A 25,457-nucleotide genomic window follows, 5' to 3' on the forward strand; every position below is an offset into this window, starting at 1 on the left:
ATGTTCAGCTAATTTCCAAGGATCCTGCCATGTGGCCATTACTCGTGCTACGCAGCCCTAAATCTGCACCTTTACTAAGGACCCGTTAAACCCGAGGCAATCAGAGCAGCAACCTTCCTGTGAAAGAGCAGGTCTCATGGTACTTGAAGGCTTTGCATTGCTTCCAGGAAGTCTCAATAGACCCTCAAATCTTTCTACACACCGTTGAGACTTCTCAAGTCCTGCTTATTGAGCCTACTAATATCGGCTTCAATTAGAGAATCTATCATTTCGCTACCCTCGATCATTACCAGCGAGGCATTGTCGCTCGTATTTACCTCGTTCTAGCCTGATGCAACATCAGTAATTGCAGAGAAGACCACAGTCCTACTAAGGTCAATGATTGGTTAACTGATGCTTACCTGAGTTTGGTCATCTGCCTGCACCTATACCCAGCAACAACATTTAAATTATAGAGATCCTTCAACCTTTCTTCTTCTTATCTCATCAACACTTTGATTATACCACAAAGATCCAGGCCTGTTTGGAAGGTCAAAGAGCCAGATGGAGGGGCTGTGACGAGCTCTGACGAGCTCTGACATGCTTCTCCGATGGTCGAAGATGTTTCTGAAAGTCTTTCCGGCATCTCGAATATTTTTCATAACAAATCAAAAAGTTTCAAAATCTCGGTACGAACCAACCACCACAACAGCTATGTCAACGAAGGATAGAGTAATCACCTCTGACGGAGGAAGCTTGTGAGAGGGACAGCCTGGCTTCACTCCACAGAGAAATGCGATGGCGGAATTGATTTCTGTGCTGCTTTCATTTAAAGCCCCGAGAGTGCAGGGTCCTGCGTATCTTCCGCACCTTTCCTAAACTCCAGGGCAGCCAAAAGAGTGGAAGATCAGAGAGCGAATTTGAATCCACTCAGTACACGAAGTACATTTCTCGAGTGGCAAAAAGAGCATTTGGCGACGCTATCGGCGAGTACATCGGCGAACTTACCTCTATGAATAGCCGGCGAAGTCATAGACCCGGCTTAGTGTCTCCACTTCTGTCTTTACCATCTTGGACATCTAGGCCTGAACACATGAGGGATCGTCCTCAGACCATTTTAGCCCGGTCGTGACCTATCAAATTACTTTCACAACCGAATGACTTATTCACAAGAAGCAAATACTACGGAACAAACAGAGTTATACGTTTTCGTCCTTTGGGGAGTCTGCATGGGCATTGTGGAGCCCTGAACCACACTAGGGCTGTGCACCCTTGGCCGTGATCGGGAGCAGCTCACTGGTTCAAGAGGATGAGCTGCATGCGTCAAGGTGCAAGCTTACATAACAAGGCGCTCGAGAAGATGGCCTAGTTTGATTCCGAATCCTCCGCTGTTCCCTTTAGAGCTTCGCCTGGAGATGCAGGGCCTCCTAGCGGTGTGCACGACAGCTTTGTTAGGAGTTCTCGGTGAGCAGGAGTCTACGATGCCACGGTCTGGATCACCACGTTGCATTACAGCCACTCCTTAAACTTTCGCTCCGGCTGGACTTTCCGCTCGGGAGAATTTCTTGTATGTCTTTCAGGCAGATGCATGCTACAGGAAACTCGATGATGGGGCTCTAGCAAGGTGCATAAGAAGGCCAATAACTCAGCGCCCTTGACGGAGCCGCCACCACCCGCTTTAAAGTAATTCCGATACGCTCTCCAGGAATACATTTTGCAATCTGGCTGGTCGTCCATCTATCTCAGGACCTCAGCCTCGGAGAACTGACAACGAGCGACGAAAGAATTGCGCCTGGCTATGTTCTGGCGGCCACGACTGCCTAAAACCTAAGTCGTTGGTTCTCCTTGAATGCGAAATTTCTTGCGTTGTCATCAACTGCGCATACTTTGTGTGGCAATTTCCAAACGTTATCCTTTCGAAGCTCGTGATTACCGAGCATCGCAAGATTCCACGCATACGAAAGCGAAAAAGAGATCAGCGCCGCCAAGACAAGAGATCAACCGATGACAAATGTGTTGATAAACTCAATGGAGAGCGTCCAGGCGAACAGTGACCACCGTGTTTATGATAGCATACCTTCCTCTCCATTACCTACCAACAAATTGGCCGGAGTCACCGACACTCTTCGAAATACATACGTGTCCCCATGACTAGCGGAGCTTAGTTAAGGCCGAGCGAGGTGCAGCCAGGTCTCGACCTCTCGAAGACCGTCTTCGTGCAAGCGTGAAAGAACTGGAATCTATTCAACTTGCTTCCGCAGTCATGATGGGAGAACCAAAAAACGGCGATAGCTGCGTTAAGGAGCACCGATGGTTCTAGACTAGCGAAGTCCAGACACCATTCCGGCACCCAGGCCTTCTCATACAGCCATGTGTTGCCTTGCGTACCTATGCCAAATATCACAAGGTAACGCACAGGCAGTCACACGGCTGCATGCGTCCCGGGCCGCTCCTGGCGACGACCGTTCTTGGGGATTGCAATGCGAGATCTACATCAATCCGGAATCTGTCCAGATAGGCGAGGCGAGATACCAGACCGTCTAAAGTACAACACGTTGAATAGAGACTGTAGGGTGTACCACTCATTAGACAATACTCGCGTGATATGACTTGACACGATCACGCCACCATGGCACAAAACGCTTGATGTGACTAGAGCGTAAGTTAGTAGAAACCATATGACGGCCATTCGAGTGGTAAGAGAGAACGGAAGTTTTCCAGGGTCTTCCTCCAGAAAGCATTTACAGCTATTCAAGTGAACCAAAAGTTGCCTTTTTTGCCGGAGATGGTCGTAATGGGCTTGTCTCTAGTTGCTCCGTTAGAATATCAAGACGTGAGCGAGTCTTCAGCTGGCATGCAAAGATTTCTGATCAGACTGTTTGGCTCACTCAAGCATAATAGCGAGACTCCCAAGCGTGAGGTCGTTATCTCTATGAAGGCACTGAGTGATTGAGCATTTGAACTGCTACAGTATAAAGGGATCAACCCTCCTTGACGATATTCGGTCTGAAAACCAAGAGTTGGTTCACCGTGCCTTTGTCCGCACGTAGTACGTGGGCGCTTGTTGGTTTGCAATCTTTGCCTAGAGATGTGCCCCTTGTTCAGTACCGCCTTAGAGGGTTTTAGAGAGTTCTGCACCATATCTTTGATTTACCGATTACGATAACACCATCATTCGGCTCAATGATATAGACTTGGCCAGTAACGACTTATGATCTGACAATAGCGCTTCACTGTAGATGCGAGCCAGCCCCAGGTAAACAATGATCCTCTCTCGGCAAAAGCTCTAGGCCGCGCGCTAATCGCGCTCGGATCGCTCTGCGATGTGTCCGATTTTGGCATTGTGCATTCGTCTTTATTCTGGCATCATCAGGATTCGTAGCAGGCCAGTTCGAACGCTCTATCTTCAGCACTCAGATGGAAAGTCTCCTAATCTCACTCTTGGTTGATCAAAGGTATCAGAGGCTCCTCGCCGGGGGAACGGGGTCTTTTGAAGGCTCCATCTTATCTGGATCCGTCTAAGACGAAGATGGGGTCGGATGATGGAACCCGAACAACTGTCCCAGATTTCAAGGACAACAAACGATTTTGAGATGTGAGCTTTGATAGTGACGTGCTCCCTGAGAACGGCCCGCCTTAAGTTCATACACAGTTGACGCAAGGGAGCCCAATGACACCGAAGGAAAAGAGGCGGTCAAGGCATGAGACGAAGGCTATCGGAAGTGCCGAACCTGATTTGAGTTTGCGACTGGGTGAAAGAGACGTTTGCACAAGCGCAATACAGCATTAGATACCCGGGAGGAGGTAGAGAAAGTCTATGGATTCCCTTATCGATCCCTCAATCACCTTTTGAAGGATCACCACGAATACTGGGCAAATGACGATTAGCTTCGAGAGGATGTCTAGGCATTGTGCGAAAGTACATTCCTGAGCACGATCTAAGAGAACAGCCGGCTGATCGTGCTCAGACACTAAGAGTCATGACCATTATGCAGTCAAAGAACCCGAAGCTTTACAAAATCCCAATCATCAGGCTGAATGTGGAGAAGGAATTGACACTTGAAAGGACACTGAGTTCTTTGTCAAGCGTGGCGTAATTACACAATGACCAAGAAGCTCTCCGCCAACGACAGGCTCGATAGCAGCAGCCTCATTGGAAATAACGGCAACAAAGAGGTCGGCGTCATGGTCGAAACCGAGGGCGACGGGGTACACAACAACATTTAGTACACTATTCCGGGAGACGGAAAATATAGGTGGCTACAATCGTCTCTTCGGATGATATCTACTCGCACACATGTGGTTCCTATAGCAATGGACGTGACATGATCACTGAACGGTCGGCATAAGGATCCACAACTGGGCGAAGCCTTGGTCATGAGGTCGCCAATGAATTCAACAATAGAGATCCATGCTGAGGCTCAGAGTAGGGCATTTTGGCTGCTACGTTCTCCAACGCTTTGGGAGGCTGTGAGGGACTATACCGATGAGATGGAGAGAAGTGGCCAGTCTCTGAATGCATCGGCCATCTTCGGCCTCGATAGACCATGAAAACTGTGCCGACTGTACGCTGTAATTCTTCCTTCAGTAGATGGGCCCAAGTGCGTCTTGCAATAGAAAATTGTCGAGAGCAATGCTATAAGTATTAGCTCTTACTCCGTGATTTCCATCTACGAGTACCCCTCAGCAAGAAGCATGCCTCCCACCAACCATCCACCGCACCAACCACGCGTGGTTCTCTACCACCAAACCCACTACCACCGAAACAATTTCGTCTCCCTTTTACCCCTCCTCACGGAAGCCGCTGATCTCGTTCCCATTACCCATCTGATTATCGCCGCCATCCACCTCAATGATCCTCCCGGCCACATCCACCTCAATGATGACCCGCCCGACTCTTCTAAATATGACAGCTTGTGGGAAGAAGTCGCCATTATGCAAGACATCGGCGTCAAAGTCCTCGGCATGCTGGGCGGGGCAGCACCAGGTAGCTTCCAACGGCTAGATAAGAGCGATGGAGAGTTCGAAGCGTACTACATCCCCCTGCGGAACATGATACGGCAGCATAATCTCGATGGGCTGGATCTGGACGTGGAGGAGGCGATGTCTCTGAATGGTATCATACGGATCATCGACCGTCTGAAAGCTGACTTCGGGCCTGACTTCCTCGTCACTCTCGCCCCTGTGGCTACAGCACTCCAAGGCCGTCCCCACCTCTCCGGGTTCGATTACGAAGCGCTGGAGATCATGCGTGGCAGCAGTATAGCATGGTACAACACGCAATTCTACAACAATTGGGGTCGCCTCGAGTCCTTCATCGACTACGATGCCATTCTGAGGCAAGGGTGGAGACCGGAGAAGGTGGTGGTGGGTGTGCTGACGAGTCCTGGCAATGGGAATGGCTTTGTTGATACTGAGGCATTCAAAAGGACCGTGACAGCGATGAGTCAGTTCTACAGAGGGTTCGGGGGGGTAATGGGGTGGGAATATTTCAACAGCCTGCCTGGGGGTGAAGGGAGGCCTTGGGTGTGGGCGGTGGGGATGATGGCAAGTGTGAGAAGTTGTTGATAGCCAGATGGCGAGCGGGCCCGAGGGGGACCGCTCGGGATATTACGCATACCGCCCTTGTTCTCTGTCTGGGGGACGACGGTTCAATGGAGCGGTTCTGGACTGGTGCATACTAGCATGAGGAGCTATACCATATCCCCTGCTCTACGCTATGTGAAGATACGTTTGTTGTCCTCGGGCAAGACGCACAGCTCCCCGTGCTGGACAGAGGAGGTACCCGCTTGGCGAAAGCAAGGAGGATGCCGCCAATACAGCAGACGGACCGGAGCAGGGAGACACGAAGCAGAGATTGCGATGGAATGGAGATTACCGTTACGACGAAGCTGGTTTAGGAGCTCTGATGCGAAATTGAAGCGGTCCATGCATCTTTCACCCTTACCTCGTGTGTACATACCCCAGGTTTCACTACTGGCGAAATCGTTGCATGCCTCCATGCATGTGTTGCGGGAGATCAGCGTTGGAGGAAGGATGGTTTTTTGACATCTGCTACGCGCATGACAAGAAAGGTATTTAATTAATCAGCACCACCTACTCAAGGTGAAAAGGCAGTTTACTTGCTGAAGAGTGAAGAGTGAAAAGTGAAGGGGGAAAAGAAGGAAATTGATTCGGGACTCTGAGAGCACCGCTCGCTTGCATCATTTCTTTTGCTTGCCACCAAGTTCAAGTAGCAACTAACATACTTTAAGGTAATTACTCGCTCATCATCGAACCCTGACAGAAGTGTGGCGCATGACAACTGGATTTTGGGCACTAGCTCAGAATGTCGCCTCTTCCCACCAAAGCTCAATCATAGCGTTGGAGGGTCAATGTCATTTCTCATTGGACATTACTCTACTTTACTTTACTTTATTACTTGACTTTACTTTTACTTCTCCCGTCTCCGCCCACTTTTTCCTTTGCCTTCCCCTTCCCGAGCAGCCTCTCCCTTCCCACATTATTATTATTATTATTATCTCTCTCTCTCTCCTTTCACTCATCAGGTTTCTGCAACCACATGGCCGCGTAAATCTGCTCGTCAGACATAAAGTACTTAGGTAGATTAATCGACTCCAACGAACAAGTAGGTACAAATCTTATGTAGCTTCGCAATTATTTCGTAGGAAGACAACTCTGATTTTTTCTGATTTTTTCTCCAATGTCCATCCATGGTAAAGTAGGGAGCGGAACGATTCTATGAACCCCTGGAAATTGGCGCCAATGCTGTGGCTGGTGCCTCTAATCAACCCCCGAGCCCCATCGCGCGACCTTTCACCGTGAACAACTCCATCTGCTACAACGGCTGTCAACGCTCCACCAGGCCCGTCTAGTCCACATACCCTACACTGTCCTATCAACATCCCTTTCCTCGCAGTCATTAGCCTGCGCTCCTCTCCTTTTTAACCCTCCCTACTGATTCGCCGCCGCAAACCCTGCAGGTGCCAGCTCCCAGCCTTGCCAATTCAACGACTGTACATCCCAAAACAACAAGGATCATAGAGAATCGTGCTGGGGTAGATGCTCAAGACGACAGATCAAAAGTTGGGACCATCGTTGTGCACGTGCTGGATACTGCGACTTGCTGTGAAAGGGTCGATCGACTGCGGAACGTCCTCGGAACAAGGTCACCACTAACCACGCAGTCACGGCGACCTCGTCATCAAACCACCTTGCGATAAACTACCTGCAGCCTCACTGAGGTTGACGGGTCGCCCCACATGAGCAGCGAGATTGCGCAAGCGCCCACAGAGGATATTCCACTCTCGAGTGCCATCGCAGACGACTTAGACCTACCCCCAAACACCCATCTGGAGCCTCCAGTTTCGAACGCCTACGGTATGTTACCATGCCCACCCGATCCGGATCACCAGTTGCTATGTCCTTTGACTAGGTTATATGCGTAGCCAAGTATGCTGATTGTTAACGCAGATTCTACGTCCTCTACAGAAAAACCGGCACTTGATTCTACCTACCATTCTCCAATCCCATCTTCGACATCGAATCCCTTACCCCCCGAGCCAATAGATAGTACACTAGGCGGAGAGGATGAGATAGCCTCGTCATCGGCTGCGATACCTGGCACGCAGGAGAAGCCAGCGGAAGGAGGGCTTGTACCCAACGTACCCATACGATCATCCTCCACTGCGAAGACGCAGACACCAGGCATAACACCAATGAGTGAGCAGTCGGCTGGAGACCCAATATCATTATCGAAGAAAGGATCAAAAGGTAGCATTAGACAAAAAAGCCAGGTTGGTGGCATTGTGGAAAAGAACCCGGTAGAAAAGGAGAAAGCGAGTCCCCTGACCGCTACGGACCCGGAGAAACTGGGCCGCGAAGAGCAAGCGACCAAGAAAACGAAGCCGAAGAAAAGGGGTGGATTACTGTCATTCCTCAACTGTTGCAGCGCACCAGAAAATGCCAATACGGTCGACGGTGGTGATCAGGCAGTTCCGGCGAAAAAGGCCAAGGTGCTGCAACAAAAGCCTGGAAGGCAACCTACTCCGGTAGTAAAGGCGAACGCTAGCGCAGGAGAGTCGAGTACGGGTGAATCGAAAGAGGTCGTGGAGGAAAGTATAGGAGGACCAGAATACTCAGAGCTTAAACCAGCTGCAAAACCCACGATGATCACAAGATCATCCAAAGACAAGGTGCCCGCAGAAAGGCCGGTCGCGCAGGCTCCACCTGTGCCAGCTACAGCAGAGACCACAGAACCGCCCGCGGCTACAGAAACTCGCGATTCACCATTACCGCCTCTGCCAGCTTCGAACGTTTCTTCACCTCCAGAAGCGAGTACCGGACAGAGCATGGACGCAACGCCACTCATCGCTGTTACTGCACCACCTCAATTGATTGAACCCGATCAATCTGTGGCCGAGCAAGGAACCACAATCAACGATCGTACAACTCAACAAGAACAAGCGGACAGCGACATTGCCATGGTCGATGCTCCACCACTCGCTGCAGCTGCAGAAGAACCATCAACCGCAACACGCGATCCGACCCAGGCACAGGTGAATCTGCCTCCTCCACCTCCACGAAATGGCCAAGATACGACAACTTCAGGATCTAGTGCTGTCACGCCAAGTGATAAGCAACGGTGGCTGTTGCCGCCACTTCAACCTCACTTCAAGGGTCGGAAATGCTTAGTTTTGGACCTGGATGAAACCTTGGTCCACAGTAGTTTCAAGGTGCGCACATTCTTCTTCTCCAATTTCTATAAGCTAATTTTCTAGATACTCCACCAAGCCGACTTCACGATACCTGTCGAGATCGAGGGCCAATTTCACAACGTTTACGTTATTAAGCGACCAGGCGTTGATCAATTCATGAAGCGAGTCGGTGAGCTCTATGAAGTTGTTGTATTTACTGCTTCGGTCTCAAAGGTATGGATCTGCACTCAATTCATTGGATCGCTTCAAGACTGACATATGCTAGTACGGCGATCCACTGCTCGACCAACTGGACATACACAAGGTCGTTCACCATCGACTATTCCGTGAGAGCTGCTACAACCATCAAGGCAACTATGTCAAGGTTTGCATCGATCGATCTCTGCTCTTCGCTTGAGCGATTGCTGACTTCCATCAAGGATCTCTCCCAAGTCGGCCGTGACCTACGAGAGACAATCATCATTGACAACTCGCCCACATCGTACATCTTTCATCCCCAACATGCCGTACCCATCAGCAGCTGGTTCTCCGACGCCCACGATAACGAGCTGTTGGATCTCATCCCCGTGCTCGAAGATCTCGCAGGAAGCCAAGTCAGAGACGTGAGCTTGGTGCTTGACGTATCATTATGACCACCATTCGAAAGCGAGAGCTGTTCAATTATACCCTGATTTGAAAGATACCATCATCAGCGAGCGAGCCCGGCCCTGGATCATGGTTTCCATCACGTACCTCTTGTAATAAGCATCTAAACCTTCTCTTCTTTGCCCACGGTATCGGACCTCGACTTCCACTATCGGAGCGAGACCTCCGCGGCTGCATAGTGTACATTTGCGCTGGATTGGAGCACCTTGATGCGTGCATGTTTCTTGGTCTAGCGGCACAGTCATATCGACCTAACCCCCACCCTCCAGCGAGTGATATATTTTCTTTGTCATTACAGCATCCGGATGGCGTTTCCTTACAGAGAGACCCCATTACCCTTGGCGGGCCGCGAACCGCATACCTAATTTTCTGCATTGCCCCATTGGTGGACTTGGGAGCATCAAAAAGATTTGTGTTGTCGGCAAAGGGCAGATTGTAAATCTTTTAGCTACTTACACTACCACCCTATCCAAAAAGAAGATATCCAACCCCTATTCGTGTTCATGCGTGTCAATGACGGTGTGTGTGCATCCAACCATTGGGCGAACGGAGCCGCTCGTGGCGCGTAAGCCCTCGTGTCTCGGCTGGTTTCATCCACGACCGTGTCCGGTGGCCGCGGTTATACTGATTCATTCGATGTGAAGATGACGCATAAGCATCGTCACCATCAACCGGTCTAGGCTGCCGCTAATGGATTCGTGGGGGTATCAGTGTTATGCAACGCAGTGGTTGAGGATCGAATACGGAAAAGGCAAGTCCTCCGCTTCGGAGATGTCAGGCGAAGGAAAGGAATGACGATGCTTCAGCGACTGTGTGACACAAGAAAGCGGGGCTTTGGAATATAAATTCCACCCCGTCTCCCCATCATCAACTCTCACACCCTTGCGCACCCCGACCAAGGAACCCTCCGACCGTCAGCAAACACTGCCAGAAAAACATCACCATCTGCGTAAGTCGACTCCCTTGGCCCCCTCGCCACATTATCAATCATTGACGCCGCCGCCAGCAACAACAACAACCTCAGCGGGACATATATCAACCCGCGTCCCCACAAACCGCCCACGTCCCAGAAACCGCTCCCGTCATGGTCTGGTCCTGCTGCCGGTGCACCAAAGCCAACGGAAACTCGGTCAAGATCTGCGTCTACAAATGGTGCGGCCACGCCCGCTGCACGCACGGCTGCGTCCCCGCCCCGCTGTCTTCCGCCTCGTCCAAGAGCCATCCCACACACGGTACGTACGTTCCCTCCCCTCCGCGTCCGAGTCCTGCCCTCGCCGGGAAACCGCACAGGTCCGGGCGAGCCGCGCGCTCTCCGTTGAACCGGAGGGGCCCTCGACCTCCGGACCCTGCCCCGGTTCCCGCCGCCCCGTGGGGAAGTTGTGCTGACGCGTCGGCGTCTGCGTAGCTGAGCGTGTCGGTGGCGGCGTGTCCGATCGGGCGAGCGAACGAATGTCCCGATGGCCGGGTCGTCTTGGACGGGTGCCGGGGCCCCTCCCCGGAGCGTCGAGCGTGCGTGAAGGTTTGCGTGGAAGGGAGTGAGGAGCGCATTCACTAGGGGTCCGGTGGTTCCTGTGGGGGGGTCGTTGTCGCGTGGGCGCGGCTGGGGGGCCGGAAGTGGGGGGGCGGAACTCTGAGGTTGGATGGGAGATGCTCATTTTATGAGGGAGGGAGTCCCTCGTCGACTGGGTTGGGGGGGGGGGCTGCAAGGTCTGTGTTCGCAGGGTAGATGCTTGTCTCTGTGGCTGAGACTGTTCGTCAATTCGCGTTTTCCTGCCTATCTGAGGTTTCCAGAGAGGTGATGCCATGGTGGTCTCAATCCCCTTTCTGCCATTCTTTTCATCGTCCACAGCTATTCCACGGATCGGTGTTGGGTAACGAGTCGCCTCGAGTATCTTGCATTCCATGCCGTGTTTGAACGACTCCTTTTTGGTTCTCTCAACCAACACGACTCTCCGGATAAGCACCGAAGGATTACCGAGTAGGTAGACACGAGCGGAAATTCACAAGAGGGTCGTACTAGTACAACACTACTTTAGACAGCGGGGCCACGGACCTTTTCGACGACCAACAGGCCCTCTACCTTACTTATTCAACAACGTTTTTCGGCACGTATCGCCAAACGACCAGACACGGCCAGAACCATCCCCCGGACAGATCCGACGTCCTCCTCCCCATCACCGCCGCCGCCGCTCACGCAATGGAAAAAAAGGCAAGCCCGCGCTCTCCGCCGCAACTCGAGAACCCCTCCCCGTACTAGTACGTCCCACCCAACGGTGCTAATTAATCCCCCACTCCCACACTCCGCCCCGGCGTGGATCGACCAGGCGATCGACCCCCGCAGCGGGCAACCGCACCGTCGACGTGACCCTCCGACCACGACTCCAAACGCCGGCCCTCGACCTCTCGCACCGACGGTGAGCGGACCACGGCGTCTCCCACACACATCTGGCGCTGCCGCTCATGGACATTTTGCATTGATCACCAATGCTACTGGGTGTGGTGGAGGCGAGGTCGGTGGCGTTGTGTGCGAGCGGGGTTGCACGTGGTTGGCGATGACGGAGCCGGGGTTCGCACCGCGGGATGCGGCCACCGGCGCGAGGGATGACGTATCGTTATCTTCTTCTTCTTCTTCTTCTCCTCCTTTTTCTCCTCCTCCTCAGCGTGTGGACGGCCGGGGACGCGGCGCGGCGGCGGTGCGGCTCCCGAGTCCGCCGAGCGAAAAGACGCGAGGGTGTCGGCGTGGCCCAACTGAAGGTCACCCCCTTTTTCGAACAGACTCGGTGCCGGATCCGCCCGCTACTGTGCCAAAGATGGCAAGCCGCGGAGTCTCTGCCGCGGCGTGCCGTGCGGGAAGGCTTACCGGTGGCCACGTTCGGAGGTGTTTGTTGCGTGCGGCGGTGGCGGGATCTGTGAGTGGGGAAGCCTGGGGGGGGGGACGGGAGGGAAAAGGCACGGGTTGGGTATCGCGGACGCTGGAGACGGGCGTGCTTTTGGTGGGTCTGAGTCGGGACGGAGGGGGTGTGATCGGGTGGAGACGCAGTGCCGTGCCCGTTGGAGTCATGTCGGGGCGTATCGGTCCGCTCCGATCACAACCCGACCATCATCGTCGCCGACCATTCCTTTCCTTCTTTCCTCCGTGTTTGAAGCTCTCGCCAACCATCCACACTCGTGCGATTATACCTCTTTCGTATCCCAGTGTTGCTACTGGAACGCGGCGATGTTACGACCCGCTCCCGATATTGAATCATCGGTGTAGGTGTATGTTGGCGTCGACGCTATGGCTGATCTATCCGGACGGACTAGCGTAGGCACGCTTTCGGTTTGTATGGTATTCGCGTTGTTGTTTTAAAGGTCCTGGTCGGTTGTTGTGTCCGATGATACCGTTGCGACGGGGGTGGGGATAAGACCTGACACGATGCCGGTCTATGTGATGGACGGTGACAAAGTCGGCCGTGGTGAGGTCAGTCGTCTGTATACTACTCACTCCCGAATCACGAGGCCAAGTCGGATGCCCTCTCTGCCTTCAATGGCACTTGTCCCCAGCCTGCTATATGCGCGAATACCATAGGCTTCCCCAACCATTCACGCTGTCTCTATATCAGTCCCGTTGAGGTTGATGCGCAGTAGTTTTTGGGATCCTCCCCCTCCCGCATCACGAGGCCGGTCGGATGCTACTCCGGCTCGAATGGCTCCGGTCCGTCTTTACGCAATCGAGGACACGACTTCGGCGGTAGGGTGGTATCACCGCGGTCGAAGGACGGGCGTGGACTCGCTGGGATATGTCCGACGTCGGTGCTCTGGCTCGGTATGGGGTCTTTGACGGCACGGCTCCTCTCTTTTTCTCTCTCTACGATACTGCAGACGGATTGGGCTCTCATGCGGATACGTGGATGTGAAGGGTATATCTCTCGTCGTCTCCTTCTTACTTCCTTTCTTCCTTTCCTTCCTTCTTTACGTCCTTACTTCCATACCACAGCACTCTACCTCGCTCACTCACTCACAAAGCAATTCTTCTCCTTCTCCTTCTTCCCCTTCCTCCAAAACACATACACACGCCCTCGACAAGCCACCGCTCTAGCAATTTTCTTCTTCTTCTTCCTCCTCCAAAATATTACTTCCCCCCCCCCCACACTACCACCGACCCCATCACCCACCACACCCATGACGAACAAACGCCTTTTTCCACTTCCACTTCCGCCCCACGGCCCCGAGGCCGATCGACCGCCAACCGACATCGCCGCTGCGCTGGCACACATCGACGCGGGGTTTCGCTCGCGACCATAAGGCCTTATATATCCCCCCAACACAAAGATTTCTCGGAGTCTGGTCCGTCAACCCATCCCATCCCAACTCCTCCCATCCATCCATCAATCCCTCCATTCATTCTCCCCCTCGCCCAAACCATCCCCTCACTCCTGACGAACCTCACCCACCATACAACCATCCACCATACAACCATCCATCATCACCATCCATCATGCCCAACACCACCCTACCCATCTTCCCCATCTTCCCCATCTTCCCCCCCCCGTGGCTGCTCCTCCAACCAACCAACCAACCACCCGGTCGAACCGTCCCGTCGCCGAACGCCGGGCCCATCCCCCACTTCCCGGTCGGATCTGCCCCCCCACCCCCTGCGACGGCTTCGGGGGTTTGGGGTTCGCGCACGCTGTGGGTACGTGGATGGGTGTCGGGGACGGTTCGAGCGTGGGTTGGAATTGGGTTGGATTGGTGGGGGTGGTGGTAAGTTGTTGTGGTGTGGTGTGGTGGGGTCGGTTGGGGCGAGGGATGGGATGGGATGGGATGGGATGCAGTGGGGTCTTGCCGGAGTTGGGGGGTTCTTTGGGGGACTGTGGGCTTGAGCGGGTGGGTTTTTGGTCGGGGGCGAGCGGGTGAGGATGTAGGGGGAGTGGTTAGCCGGTGGGATATTTTGGCCGTTGAGTCTGAAGTGCTTTTTTCTTTTCTCATTTTGAATTTCAGATGTCTATATCTTGACTTGACTTGACTTGACTTATAAGGGAGGACGGCCGCGGTCTGTGCTTCTTGCTGCTTGGGAAATAATTTTTTCTACCGGGTTTTCTGAACCTATATTTCATCGAGTATGACAGCTCAATGCACCTTGCGAACAGGCTTAGACATCGGAAGCAACCTGCATCCGTATAATCGCAAACATCTACCTACGACAGCGGGCATTTAAACATAGATAGGCTGCGGGACGCCATAGTTCAATGGATCGTTAAACCTCAACCCCTTATCCAACCCACTAATGCTCTCCACCTCACTCTTCTCGAGATTCCAACCCGTGACATCCAGATTCTGCGCCAGACGTCCCTGGTTGTTGCTCTTCGGGATGACCGCCACGTCTCTCTGCGTCGCCCAACGCAATAGTACCTGCGCGGGCGTCTTGCCATGCTTCTCGGCGGTCTTCTTGACCGTTGCGTTATCCATGAGTAGAGGCGTGTCTTTGGCGCGCTGCATGTCGAGTTCGAGGAAGGATTGGGGACCGAAGGATGAGTAGGCTGTGATGGCTATGCCTTGGCTTTGGGCAAATTTGACGAGGCCTTCTTGGGTGAGGTAGGGGTGATGTTCGATTTGGAGGGTCGCGGGAGGGATCTTGGCGTAGCGGAGGAGATCCATGAGGAGCTGGCCGTTAAAGTTGCTGATGCCGATGGATTTGGCCATACCCTTGCTCACAAGCTTCTCCATGGCCGTCCAAGTCTCTTGGATGGTAGCGTTACCGGGAACGACGTTCTTGCCATCGTAGGTGAAGCCGGGAGGGTAGCGCTCGGAAGGATCGACGTATTTAAGGGAGATGGGGAAATGGACGATGTAGAGATCGAAGTAGTCGATACCCCAGTCTTCGAGTTGCTTTTTGCAGATGGGCTCGACGCGGTCGTGGTCGTGGAAGGAGTTCCAAAGCTTGGAGACGAGGAAGAGGTCGGAGCGTTTGACTATGCCTTCTTTGATGGCGCGGGCGACACCTTGGCCGGATTCTTGTTCGTTGCCGTAGTCTGGGAGTAATTAGGATGCGAGTGCGAGAGGATCGCTGGATAGGCTTGTGGGAAAACGAGTCGTCGGAGACCTACCACATGCACCGTCAAAGAGACGGTAGCCAGACTTGATGGCGTTATAGACAGTATCGGCACAGGTGTCATTGTTGACTTTCCAAAGTCTGGGCAGACGATGAGCATGCTTTCTGAAACGACATGAGATGGCCCACTCACCCAAAGCCAACGAGGGGCATCTGGTGGCCGCTGTTGAGCTTGACGGTAGGAGAAGTCATGCTGGCGTATGATCTAAATGCAAGTCTTTGAAGACGGACTGATGAGTTGAACTTATAAGTAATGGGCAATGGTTGCTTGAAGAGAATTGAGGTGGTTCTACTAGATTTGTCAGATGCACTCCTTGTGTATAAAGCTGCAGGGCAAGTGTAAGTAAATACCGAGTGAAGGGATTGATAATGTTCATCTGCTCGTCAAATCAAAGAAGAAAACTCAAATGGAGAGAAAGAAAAAGGGCGGTTGCCCCACATGAACCCCACACAATTGGCATTACGTCGGCGAGATGTAGGCACGCTTGTAACTTCCGAAATTAGTCTTATAACTTTTAGGCAAAACGGGACGGAGAGCGCCTAAATGGATAAATCAAGTGATCAACATATACAGGAAATAAAATGGCATTTGCTTCCGGCAACGCAAAAACAGATGCAGCTTGGAAGCGCATGTTATGAATCGCATGGTAAAGGCTGGTGTTGGCTCTCATTGGTCAAATGCAACAGAAACAAATAGGGGTCAGTAACAACAACGATTGGATAACAGTGCCCTGCCTGTTGTCCGAGATGCAACGCCGTCAACCCTAATCCATGCGATGCAGAATTGTTTGCGTAGCTATCAAGTTACTCGTACATAAGCTGTCGAGTCGTCAGCACTTGTCCTTGGAGAGATGTGGAGACGAGCAGGAATCGTCTTCACGTACTTGCATCAATCTGCTGAATCTGTGGTAACGCCAGTCGGATCTTGTTTCTATACAAAGCCGGGCTCTTCAACTGTAGAGGGTTCATCTCGAAGTAGACCGTATTCAATTCCTTCTTGTCTGCCAATTCCCTTTCCACTTCTTCAAACGATATGATTAGATTCGAGGAAGCCCACAACTCTTCTAAGTGCTTTTGATTCTCCAAATTCGTGAGATGAGTGATTTGATTGTTCGAGATGTCGAGGACTCGGAGGTTGGTGTTTCCCTCCAGACCAGAGATTTCAGTCAAGGCATTGTGGGAGATGTAGAGCTCTTCCAGGTTGATAAGGGCGGAAAGGCCAGACATTGTGGGTAGGCGATTCGACTGTATGGAGAGTATCTTGAGGTTGCTGAGATGGGATATGTTCTGCCATGGTATGAAAGAAGAAACACGCATATCCAACGAAGGCACCTTACCTTGAGTTCTGTGATCTTGTTCTTCCCCAACCAAAGCTCTTCCAAACCCGTCAACGTATCCAGGTTCTCCATCTCCTGTGCCACAATCAACTTTGGTAACCCTAAACTTCTGGCAGCTCCCCTACCCTAATTCGATTCGCAGCCAATTCCAAATTCCTCAACTTGGCCAACCCATCAAGTCCCTCAATCTTCTGTATCTTGTTCTGCACAAAGTAGATGTCCTTGAGCTCTTTGAGATGATCCACATTCTTGATATGCTTGATCTTGTTGAAGCTTAGGTCTAAGCTTGTAAGGTGTACAAGGCTTTCTAAGCCTTTTATGTGTGATATCACGTTGTCGTAGAGGTCTATTTCGTGCAGTGTCGGGCCCAGGTTTGGTGGCAGTTCGATGTACGAGATCTGGTTCTGGCGGAGGCATAATTTCTGTCGGGCCTTAGCTTCTTACTGCCTCTTTTGTACCACATTGGCTGCCGGTCAGGTCGTACCTCGACTTTGTTGAAGCGTTCAAGATGGAGAGCCTCGATTGCGGAGACGCGGCAGTGAACGAGGTCGATGTCCTTGGTACAGTAGTATGTCAGCGCGTATAAGAAGACAATGACAAAAAGCAGCATTAGCATACATCAGCATCGGGCTCATAGTCTTCGAGCAAGTCTACCGCAAACTCCAGTCAGCAGAAACGCAGAGTGAACAGAGACTTATTTACCCTCGTCTGCGACGATCTGCTCTACTGGAGGAGCATCCTCGTCTGAGTATTCTGGATCTGAAAGAATCTCCGCATTGGTAATTACAGCTCTTCGATCCACTCGAAGCTTGCCATCCCAACCCTTACTGTCTTGAAGGGTTGTACCGTTAGTGAGGGACGGGGGATCTGTGGGTGCGTTTGGAGAAGTGTCCATCTTTGGTAGATGGACGAGGTTCAGCAGTAAAACAAAAAGGCAAGCGAGCTGTTGTGTTGCGAAGCTTTGCTACGTGAAATAAAGTTGAACCCAACACTATTGGTTCGCGGAGACTTCTTTGAACGCTCCAGGGTTCTTCTCAATTTGTCCGCAGGGAGTTAAGATGGGCGGGACGCTGTTTGTATGTCCAATGCACCACCTCGAAGTCATTCCCAAGATCACCGGACTGGGCAATCAATTGAGTGTAAGGGTAAGTGTAGTGTAGAGTAGCCCATCAAGGTACGTGCGGTGCAACATCCACCCTTCCAAAAATCCAATCCGGCTTCCCACGCTAAAAGCGGCTGCCTCTGTGCTTAGTAGTGCTGCTGTTGCGTTGGAACTCCGGTGCCAGCGCAGATTTCTGTTTCTATTAGATGCCAAGGCAAATGGCAAACCAACACGTAGAATAACAGCAATGGACTATTCCTCAAACTCGAGAGCGCATTGTCTTTTAAGCTAATTCGAAATCTAGACATCGGTGTTGGGGTATCTAGTATACAATAGTATTACAGGTCTTCTCCCGCTTTTCCCATTCTAGCCGGTGACTTTTGTAGATGATACCAGCTCTCCCACTGTAGCCATGTGTGCAGTGCCACTTCATCCATCGCGTAGTGTCGCATGCTCCAGTGGATTTACACAGACCACACCGCTCAGTGGGCCCTCATGCCAAGATGACCTGCCCCCCAGGAACGCCAGCCTGCCTACGATGAGAATTTTCGAGTGACCTTGGCGATAACTGTGATCGGAGTGTTAGCACAATTCCGATCAAGCGATAAGCTTTTGTATGCGACCAAAGCACAATGGGAGGATTGTACATACTATGTAAGGCGACAACGCTGAAGATGAACCCCAGGGAGAGCACAAGCACTACTACCGGGTCCACCTTGAGTCCAGGGGACTCATCGGTGTATAATCCTAGATTAGAGATATAATTCATCAGCTCTCATATTCCAATGGGCCCAATCCCGCAACAACAATCAATGCACATGGCTAGAAAGGTCTTTCACTCCACATCGTGATGACCTTCAACTTCGCCACAAGTAGATCGTCCTACGTGCGAGCATCCTCACACCCTCCATAACTACACAGCGTGAGGCATAAACATACGTAGCATAGTACTGGAGCTTCCTCCAGCCCCTGCCGCCCTTGTGCTCGTCGGCCTCGCATTCGCAACTTTATCGGCTCTGTCCGCCGCCGCTTTTCTTCTTATGGCAGTCTTAGGTCCGCCAGGTGGTGATAAATTTCGTCCGCTGCTCACGCCTGCGGAAGCTGGGGGAGAGGTGGGAGAGGATGGGCGTGGTGAAGACTAAAGGAGTATTAGTCATGACTCTTGCAGATGAACGATGACTCTCTAAAACACATAGGAGCATCCGGTAGTCACGTCAACAGAGTACGGAGCAGAAGATTAGGCAAGAAGATACAAATAATTGGAGCAATCTGAAATGCATTGGTTGAGAGGGTTAGGATGCCGGCGCGAGCTGTAGACATACCATTATGAAAAGGTGGAGAGCCGGTCCACTTCGGGATTAATCGCTGCAAGTGTATGAGTGTTACCTAGACGAGTATCGCCAGTCGAAGGGTGGTGCAGTGATTGTGATTCAATGAAGATTGGTGAAAATCATGCAGAAGTTGAAAAGGACAGCGATTTCGTTGATTTCGCAGGAGGCGCTAACGTAGTGCAGGTTGTAAGGCTGAAATCTGGGGAGAAGAAGCGCCAAGAAGACAGAAATCTGCCCCCTTCTAGAATTGGTGTATAAACTGGAAAAGTCTTCTACTCAGATCAATCAAAGCCATAACACAACAATACAATATACCCACCCCAACTCGCGGCGCGCGAGCTCCTACTTCTTGGAAAGATTGGAGTAGATTCTGTCCTCTTCAGCTGCCAGGATTACAGTGACTTCACCAGACTTCACACACAGCGTTGTTTTGGCCAAGGCTGCAGACTTTGGCTCAGCCAGGGCAGCCATTCTTCCTCCGCAGGCCAATCTCACTGTATCATTCCCTTTCCCAGTGCTTTCTACATTTTCCCCCCCTTTAAAAGGAAAAAAAAAAAAATAAAATTTAAAAAAATTTTTGGGGTTTTTGGGTTTTTTTTTTTTTTTTTTTTTTTTTTTTTTTTTTTAAAAAATTTTAAAAAAAAAAAAAACCCCCCTTAAAAAAAAACCCTCTTTTCAAAAAAAAAAAAAAAAAAAAAAAAAAAAAAAAAAAAAAAAAAAAAAAAAAAAAAAAAAAACCCCCCCCCCCAAAAAAAAAAAAAAAAAAAAAAAAAAAAAAAAAAAAAAAAAAAAAATTTTTTTTTTTTTTTTTCAAAAAAAAAAAAAAAAAAAAAAAAAAAAAAAAAAAAAAAAAAAAAAAACCCCAAAAAAAAAACCCCAAAAAAAAAAAAAAAAAAAAAAAAAAAAAAAAAAAAAAAAAAAAAAAAAAAAAAAAAAAAAAAAAAAAAAAAAAAAAAAAAAAAAAAAAAAAAAAAAAAAAAAAAAAAAAAAAAAAAAAAAAAAAAAAAAAAAAAAAAAAAAAAAAAAAAATTTTAAAAAAAAAAAAAATAATTTTTTTTTTAGGTTCATTGGGGGAGCGACGAGGGAGGCGCCGACGGGTCATGGGACTCTTCACTTCAATCCTGAGTGGGACTTCCTTCATGTCAGCGCAGAATGGCCAGCGAAAGATACTCTGGTTGATTTCCTGTATCATCTGAAGACCATCCATGATCCCCGCCATGTCGGCCTCCTCAATCTAGCAGTGGATGGAAATGGCCTGAACGGGAACGATCTCTACTGATTGCAGTCTTCAGATCTTGACTCTGAAGTCAGGTCAGCTTTTTTAAGAGACTCTCACACAGCTACGTGAGGTCTGGTTTGTCTCGACTCCTCGAGTTGGGCGTCAGATTCTTGGTGTGTTGAGCGGACTAGGAACTTCCGAGACGATGTTTAATCGCTCTCTCCCGATCATGACGATGCCACTAACTTTCGAGCGTTTGCATCGCGATCCACGGCCCATAACCCAAGACTTGAAAAAATCAGCATGCCTGGCTGATTCGCGAGACGTGGTTCAACCCTGGCTACAGCTGCTAAAGAAATGGCGCACTTCTCCACCCGGAATCGGGTATCGGTTTCTTCTAGTCTTCGACCCGACCATGGGAGGAGACCAATTTTCTGATCGCACGAGCGCAAAGACATGGTTGCAGAAAGAGGATGATCAGTGGAACGGACGTGCCCCAGATGACGGCTTCCTCAAGAACAACGAAGTGAAATGGCCGGTTGGCGCCGAGGATGAGAAATATAGGAACGAGGATCTGGAACAGGCTGTGAGGCCTGCTTTCGGTTTCTGGCTGTTTCCTGTAGAGGCGCTTGGTCCAATTGATGGAAAAGGGCTCTTAGAGGACGAACGGTCTCGACCTAGGGGAAAAACGTTTTTGAACATGACAGAGCACTGGCCTGAACTTGCGTTGTCAAGCTTGCCTTAGCGGCCTTGCACAGCAATAGACTTTCACGAATTTATAACAATTCTCATCTCCTTGATAATCTCAGCGATGCTAAGCTAAGCAGACATGCTGTTCGGTACTATGAGATGACGAGATAAGGGGCCACAGTGGCCTGCAGGTCGAGAATAGTCAAATAAGAGCACTGTTCCAAGGCCTGACAACTTCAGGATGATTCAAAGTGTCAACAAGGTACTCACCAAAGCTGCGTTGAAATTCTTGGCACAAGGGTTTCGGCTGAGAAGATTGGCCTACTTCTATCAACCCAATCGAAAACAAGTCAGCACTTTGGAGCGACCAATGCATATTACCCAATGTTTATACACAATAGTATCAAGTAGGGCAGTGCGATTTACTTTTCCCTGTCTTTGTTCTTCGCTAAGAGTCCGGGTATTCAAGAATCGTCTTGAGATTGCTAAACTACATGTACGTGAGCTGAACTTCCGTCCCTGCCAAGAGATGCTGAGAAGCCGCCGCTCCGCGTCGTCCAACATACCCATATACGAAACATGAAACACTGGCTGGGCACCTGGTTGGATACTGACGGTATCACAGCATACGATGGTTCAATGCCAGTGCGTACGCGTGCTCGGCCTATGTGCTGGGTTGCATACATGCCAAACCGGGTGCAAAATCCCTCTGTTCAACCCGCACCCTAAAAGCGGCATCCTCGGGTGAGCATTGTACTGAGCTGAGGGCAGGTTTACGTCTCCGTTAGCGGCCACGACTTCAATGTCGTTCCTAGAATCTTTGGCGCAGTGCGTTACCGGAAGGAGGACACTCTTCAGGTTTAGCATGGGCATGAGGCCGGATGATCATACGACCGAGCCACCGCATTCCGAAATACCTAATTTCGCTCACTGAGTTGGTGGTATGAATATGGAGTAAACTTTGATTTGATTTGCATTTATCAGTGGCTATGATCAAGCTATCGATGCTATTTATGCCTGCTAACGAAGCGACACATCCATCTCAACGTCTTCTGGTGCAGCATTTGTTTTCCCACTAGGCCTGACCATCTCCTCCACCTTCTGACCTTCATCTAAGCAAACGTGGCAGGTCGGTGAGCGGCGAACAGAGCCTTGCTGGTGGCCTTGGGCACACGGTGAGGAAGAGGGAATTTGAGGTTCTTGGAGAGCAATTGTTTGATGTAAGGGCGCTTCACATCGTCGGTCTTCTCAAGCTCGACGACTTTGAGGATCTGTGTTCCCCAGCATATTAGTACGCTGAAGAGGTGCTTTGGGAGAGGAGTGCTGCCATACATGGATTGACCTAAAGCGAGCTCTGTGTCTTGCGGCCATGTCTTGGTAGAGTGCATCCACTGCCTCTGTCCTCGACATCTCCCGATATTCCTTGTACATGTTGTGGGTACCTGAGCGCGAGTCGTAGCGGATCCAGATGCCAAAATTCTTGACCTTCGTAGGGCGTCGTTCGTGTATCTAATCATATCCACCTTCATCAGCTCATGCTCTGCTAATTCTCGCAACCCTCCGCTATCGCTTTCTCCTCGGCATTGAACTGCTGCAGGGTCCATACCAGGTTGATGGTGATGATCTCGCCATTTGACTTCTTGACCTTCCTCAATTTCATCAAAAAGTACCAGAACCTCGATTTAGCGACGACTGTGTTTGGTGCGAATATTCTCATGCGATAGAGCTTTGGCGTTGCATTTGTATCTGTTGGCAGATGACGCCCGATGACTTGGTATTCGTTGAGGCGCCCTGAACCCCACTCAATTAGCACCCAGATCGCACAAGACCTCAACAAGTCCTCAAGTGCATTGTTCGCACTCCCCGCATCTTGAGTTCGGTAGCCGTTTCCGTGGCAGCGCCTTGTAACTATAGGATACACGTTTTTGGATTCTCGTTGAAAATAAGGCTTCTCTTTCCCGGCACCTTCGTACCGCCGAAGGTGCATGCTATGTCCCAGGTGATCTGGAGGAGGCCGAGGGAGAGCGGAGTTTCAGGGCGGAGCATGAGGGATTGAGAGGAAGCTTACCCATCTGCCTTCGTCAGTAGGGAGATCCAAAAGGCATATAGACTCTACTCACTGTGATCGTTCTAGCGAGGGACTCTGAAAAGTTGTCAATGTCGGAGGTGATTTTCGTAGCTGGTGGTGATTTCGGTGCGCTTGGATTTAGCGAGGCGCGCTAATTTCAGCCCTATCAGTCCGAGGTCTACCACTCGCGGTTTGGCATTCCTCCTCTACAAACTCATCACACGCATAACGTCGGTTCGGTACTCTTTCACTCGCTTGATGGTTCACAAGAAGTTATGTTATGATCGTGGCCCCACAAGACCGGGTTAAAAGAGACCGCCATGGAGGTCTTATGTAGGGAATACTGGCACGCCAATCAAGAAGGATCAGGCCCACTGCTAGCAGCTACGATTTCTCCCATTGCACCTCCAAATTATCTGAACCGCCTCGACGCAATCTATGGTGACACTAATGCTGCCTCGATCAGCAGAGACATCAGTTACAGCCTCACGAAAACCGCCAATGCAGCGATCCAGTACCCAAATCCGGAAATAAACAGTTGGACCGAGATTTACTCAGCATACTGGTATGCCATTGGAGCGATACTTGCGGCAGAGCACCCAACAACGAAGCCCGACTGGACGAAAGTCTACGAGGCGTGGAAAGACGTTGCGAATACCGTGATCAAAGGATACAGCGGCGGTGTATTGGAAGCTTGGACGTTGCCTGTACTGTATACTGCTGGCAAACATCTTCGAGCCTTTGCAATCAAAGCAGACGAAAACGCTAGAGCGAGTGGGGGTGACACCAGTTTCAATGCAGGAGGCTTGCAGGAGGATATTGCAGGCGACTTTGGAAAGAACGAAAAGCTAGAAGATGCTGCACGGGTGATCAATCGGATGTTTACATTGTGCATTAGTGATAGGTATGTAGCAATAGAAGAAACCTCGATACCGCATTTACCAGAGGACACTCGCTAAGTCTGCTATATCTAGAGCACCATTAGAAGAATCAAGAAAATGGGGCCTCTACTACACCACCAATCTCCTGTTCAAAACCTACTTCAAGCTCAACTCCATCGGCCTCTCCAAAAACATCTTGCGCGCCCTGTCAGCTTCGAAAACGGACATGCCAACACTCGAAGCCTTTCCCAGGTCCCACATCGTTACCTTCAAGTACTATGTTGGCGTTATCCAGTTCCTCGAGGAAGATTACGCTCAGGCAGAAGAAAACCTCACCTCAGCCTGGCACATGTGCCATAGGTCTGCCACTCGTAATATAGAGCTCATCCTCACCTACCTGATCCCCACCCTTCTCCTGACCCGCCAACAGCTCCCCTCGTCCCGCCTTCTATCACCCTACCCGTCCCTTGGCTCTCTCTTCGCTCCCCTGACCCTGGCCATCCGCATCGGCTCGCTCTCAGCTTTCGACACCGCTCTTGCAGAAGGGGAGCATGAGTTTGTCAAACGGCGTATCTACCTCACCTTAGAGCGAGGAAGGGATATCTGTCTGAGGAACTTACTCAGGAAGGTTTATCTGGCTGGGGATCTGGACGAAGAAGGGAAGAGGAACACGAGGATCTATGTCAAAGACTTCGCCGCGGCCATCAGGTTGGGTGAGTCTGGGGCAAGCGGGGAGGGTATGGATGTGGAGATGGATGGATCGGCAGGCGAGAACAACGATGAGGTGGAATGCTTGGTTGCGAACATGATATACAAGGTAAAAATCTCCTTTCCCGCCCGCTCCTGACACTCATGTATTTTCTGACGTACGTCCACAGAATCTAATGAAAGGCTACATCTCCCGCGAGCGCGGCATCGTCGTCCTCTCCAAGAACGGAGCCTTCCCCGGCACCGGCATCTGAGCTCTTCGCACCACCACCACCGCGCACCCCCTCCTCCGCCTTCCGACTTCCACCACGATGCCGCCTCGATCAAAATCCCAAGGTCCAGCCGGTTCAAGCGATCTGACACGAGTCCTCGTTCGCTAGAACAAGGCACCAAGGCATCCCCTCCCGTTTACTGCCTGCCGCGGTCCACCGAATCACCGAAACCAGGCGACATGACTCTCGCCACGTAACCATGAGTCAATCCCCCCCCCTGCGCACCCCCATAGCGTTAGCCGAAGCGAAACATCCGAGCAGGCCAACCCTGCGCTCTGTTGGTGCGGCAGACTCCTCTCGGCGTTCTATTCGGAAATTCCGGACTAAGACGGACCGTGCAGATACGCTGCCGCTGTGAGTCACGATTGCATGAACATTTTTTTTCCGGGGGAACGGGCTGAAAAGGGGTTGGAGGCA

At 51.0% G+C, this 25,457-nt stretch overlaps 7 protein-coding genes across 7 annotated transcripts; 4 read left to right on the forward strand and 3 right to left on the reverse strand.

The window, feature by feature from the left end:
• Positions 1 to 4,674: 4,674 nt before the first annotated feature.
• HO133_009395 (uncharacterized protein) lies at positions 4,675 to 5,879 on the forward strand (the record flags this gene model as incomplete). The annotated part of the gene is made up of 2 exons (XM_037300256.1): positions 4,675 to 5,425; positions 5,707 to 5,879. 2 exons carry the CDS (start codon positions 4,675 to 4,677, stop codon positions 5,877 to 5,879), a joined length of 924 nt encoding a protein of 307 aa, XP_037155082.1.
• A 1,362-nt stretch (positions 5,880 to 7,241) lies between these two features.
• Positions 7,242 to 9,328, forward strand: HO133_009396 (uncharacterized protein; the record flags this gene model as incomplete). The annotated part of the gene is made up of 5 exons (XM_037300257.1): positions 7,242 to 7,359; positions 7,453 to 8,714; positions 8,760 to 8,909; positions 8,962 to 9,060; positions 9,116 to 9,328. The coding sequence occupies 5 exons, from the start codon at positions 7,242 to 7,244 to the stop codon at positions 9,326 to 9,328; spliced, it is 1,842 nt and encodes a 613-aa protein (XP_037155083.1).
• A 5,206-nt stretch (positions 9,329 to 14,534) lies between these two features.
• HO133_009397 (uncharacterized protein) lies at positions 14,535 to 17,664 on the reverse strand (the record flags this gene model as incomplete). Its single annotated transcript, XM_037300258.1, has 11 exons — positions 14,535 to 15,352; positions 15,428 to 15,513; positions 15,566 to 15,721; positions 15,784 to 15,809; positions 16,241 to 16,251; positions 16,317 to 16,719; positions 16,770 to 16,844; positions 16,895 to 17,191; positions 17,254 to 17,325; positions 17,388 to 17,419; positions 17,472 to 17,664. 11 exons carry the CDS (start codon positions 17,662 to 17,664, stop codon positions 14,535 to 14,537), a joined length of 2,169 nt encoding a protein of 722 aa, XP_037155084.1.
• A 740-nt stretch (positions 17,665 to 18,404) lies between these two features.
• Positions 18,405 to 19,196, reverse strand: HO133_009398 (uncharacterized protein; the record flags this gene model as incomplete). Its single annotated transcript, XM_037300259.1, has 4 exons — positions 18,405 to 18,439; positions 18,523 to 18,618; positions 18,811 to 19,009; positions 19,194 to 19,196. The coding sequence occupies 4 exons, from the start codon at positions 19,194 to 19,196 to the stop codon at positions 18,405 to 18,407; spliced, it is 333 nt and encodes a 110-aa protein (XP_037155085.1).
• Positions 19,197 to 20,650: 1,454 nt separating this feature from the next.
• On the forward strand, positions 20,651 to 21,166 carry HO133_009399 (uncharacterized protein; the record flags this gene model as incomplete). The annotated part of the gene is made up of 1 exon (XM_037300260.1): positions 20,651 to 21,166. The coding sequence occupies one exon, from the start codon at positions 20,651 to 20,653 to the stop codon at positions 21,164 to 21,166; it is 516 nt and encodes a 171-aa protein (XP_037155086.1).
• Positions 21,167 to 22,223: 1,057 nt separating this feature from the next.
• On the reverse strand, positions 22,224 to 23,098 carry HO133_009400 (uncharacterized protein; the record flags this gene model as incomplete). Its single annotated transcript, XM_037300261.1, has 3 exons — positions 22,224 to 22,382; positions 22,444 to 22,620; positions 22,718 to 23,098. The coding sequence occupies 3 exons, from the start codon at positions 23,096 to 23,098 to the stop codon at positions 22,224 to 22,226; spliced, it is 717 nt and encodes a 238-aa protein (XP_037155087.1).
• A 401-nt stretch (positions 23,099 to 23,499) lies between these two features.
• Positions 23,500 to 25,022, forward strand: HO133_009401 (uncharacterized protein; the record flags this gene model as incomplete). The annotated part of the gene is made up of 3 exons (XM_037300262.1): positions 23,500 to 24,083; positions 24,154 to 24,877; positions 24,939 to 25,022. 3 exons carry the CDS (start codon positions 23,500 to 23,502, stop codon positions 25,020 to 25,022), a joined length of 1,392 nt encoding a protein of 463 aa, XP_037155088.1.
• Positions 25,023 to 25,457: the final 435 nt, after the last annotated feature.

Source organism: Letharia lupina, assembly GCF_014066315.1.
Source record: "Letharia lupina isolate WasteWater1 chromosome Unknown contig_6, whole genome shotgun sequence".
In the NCBI taxonomy this organism is placed as follows: domain Eukaryota; kingdom Fungi; phylum Ascomycota; class Lecanoromycetes; order Lecanorales; family Parmeliaceae; genus Letharia; species Letharia lupina.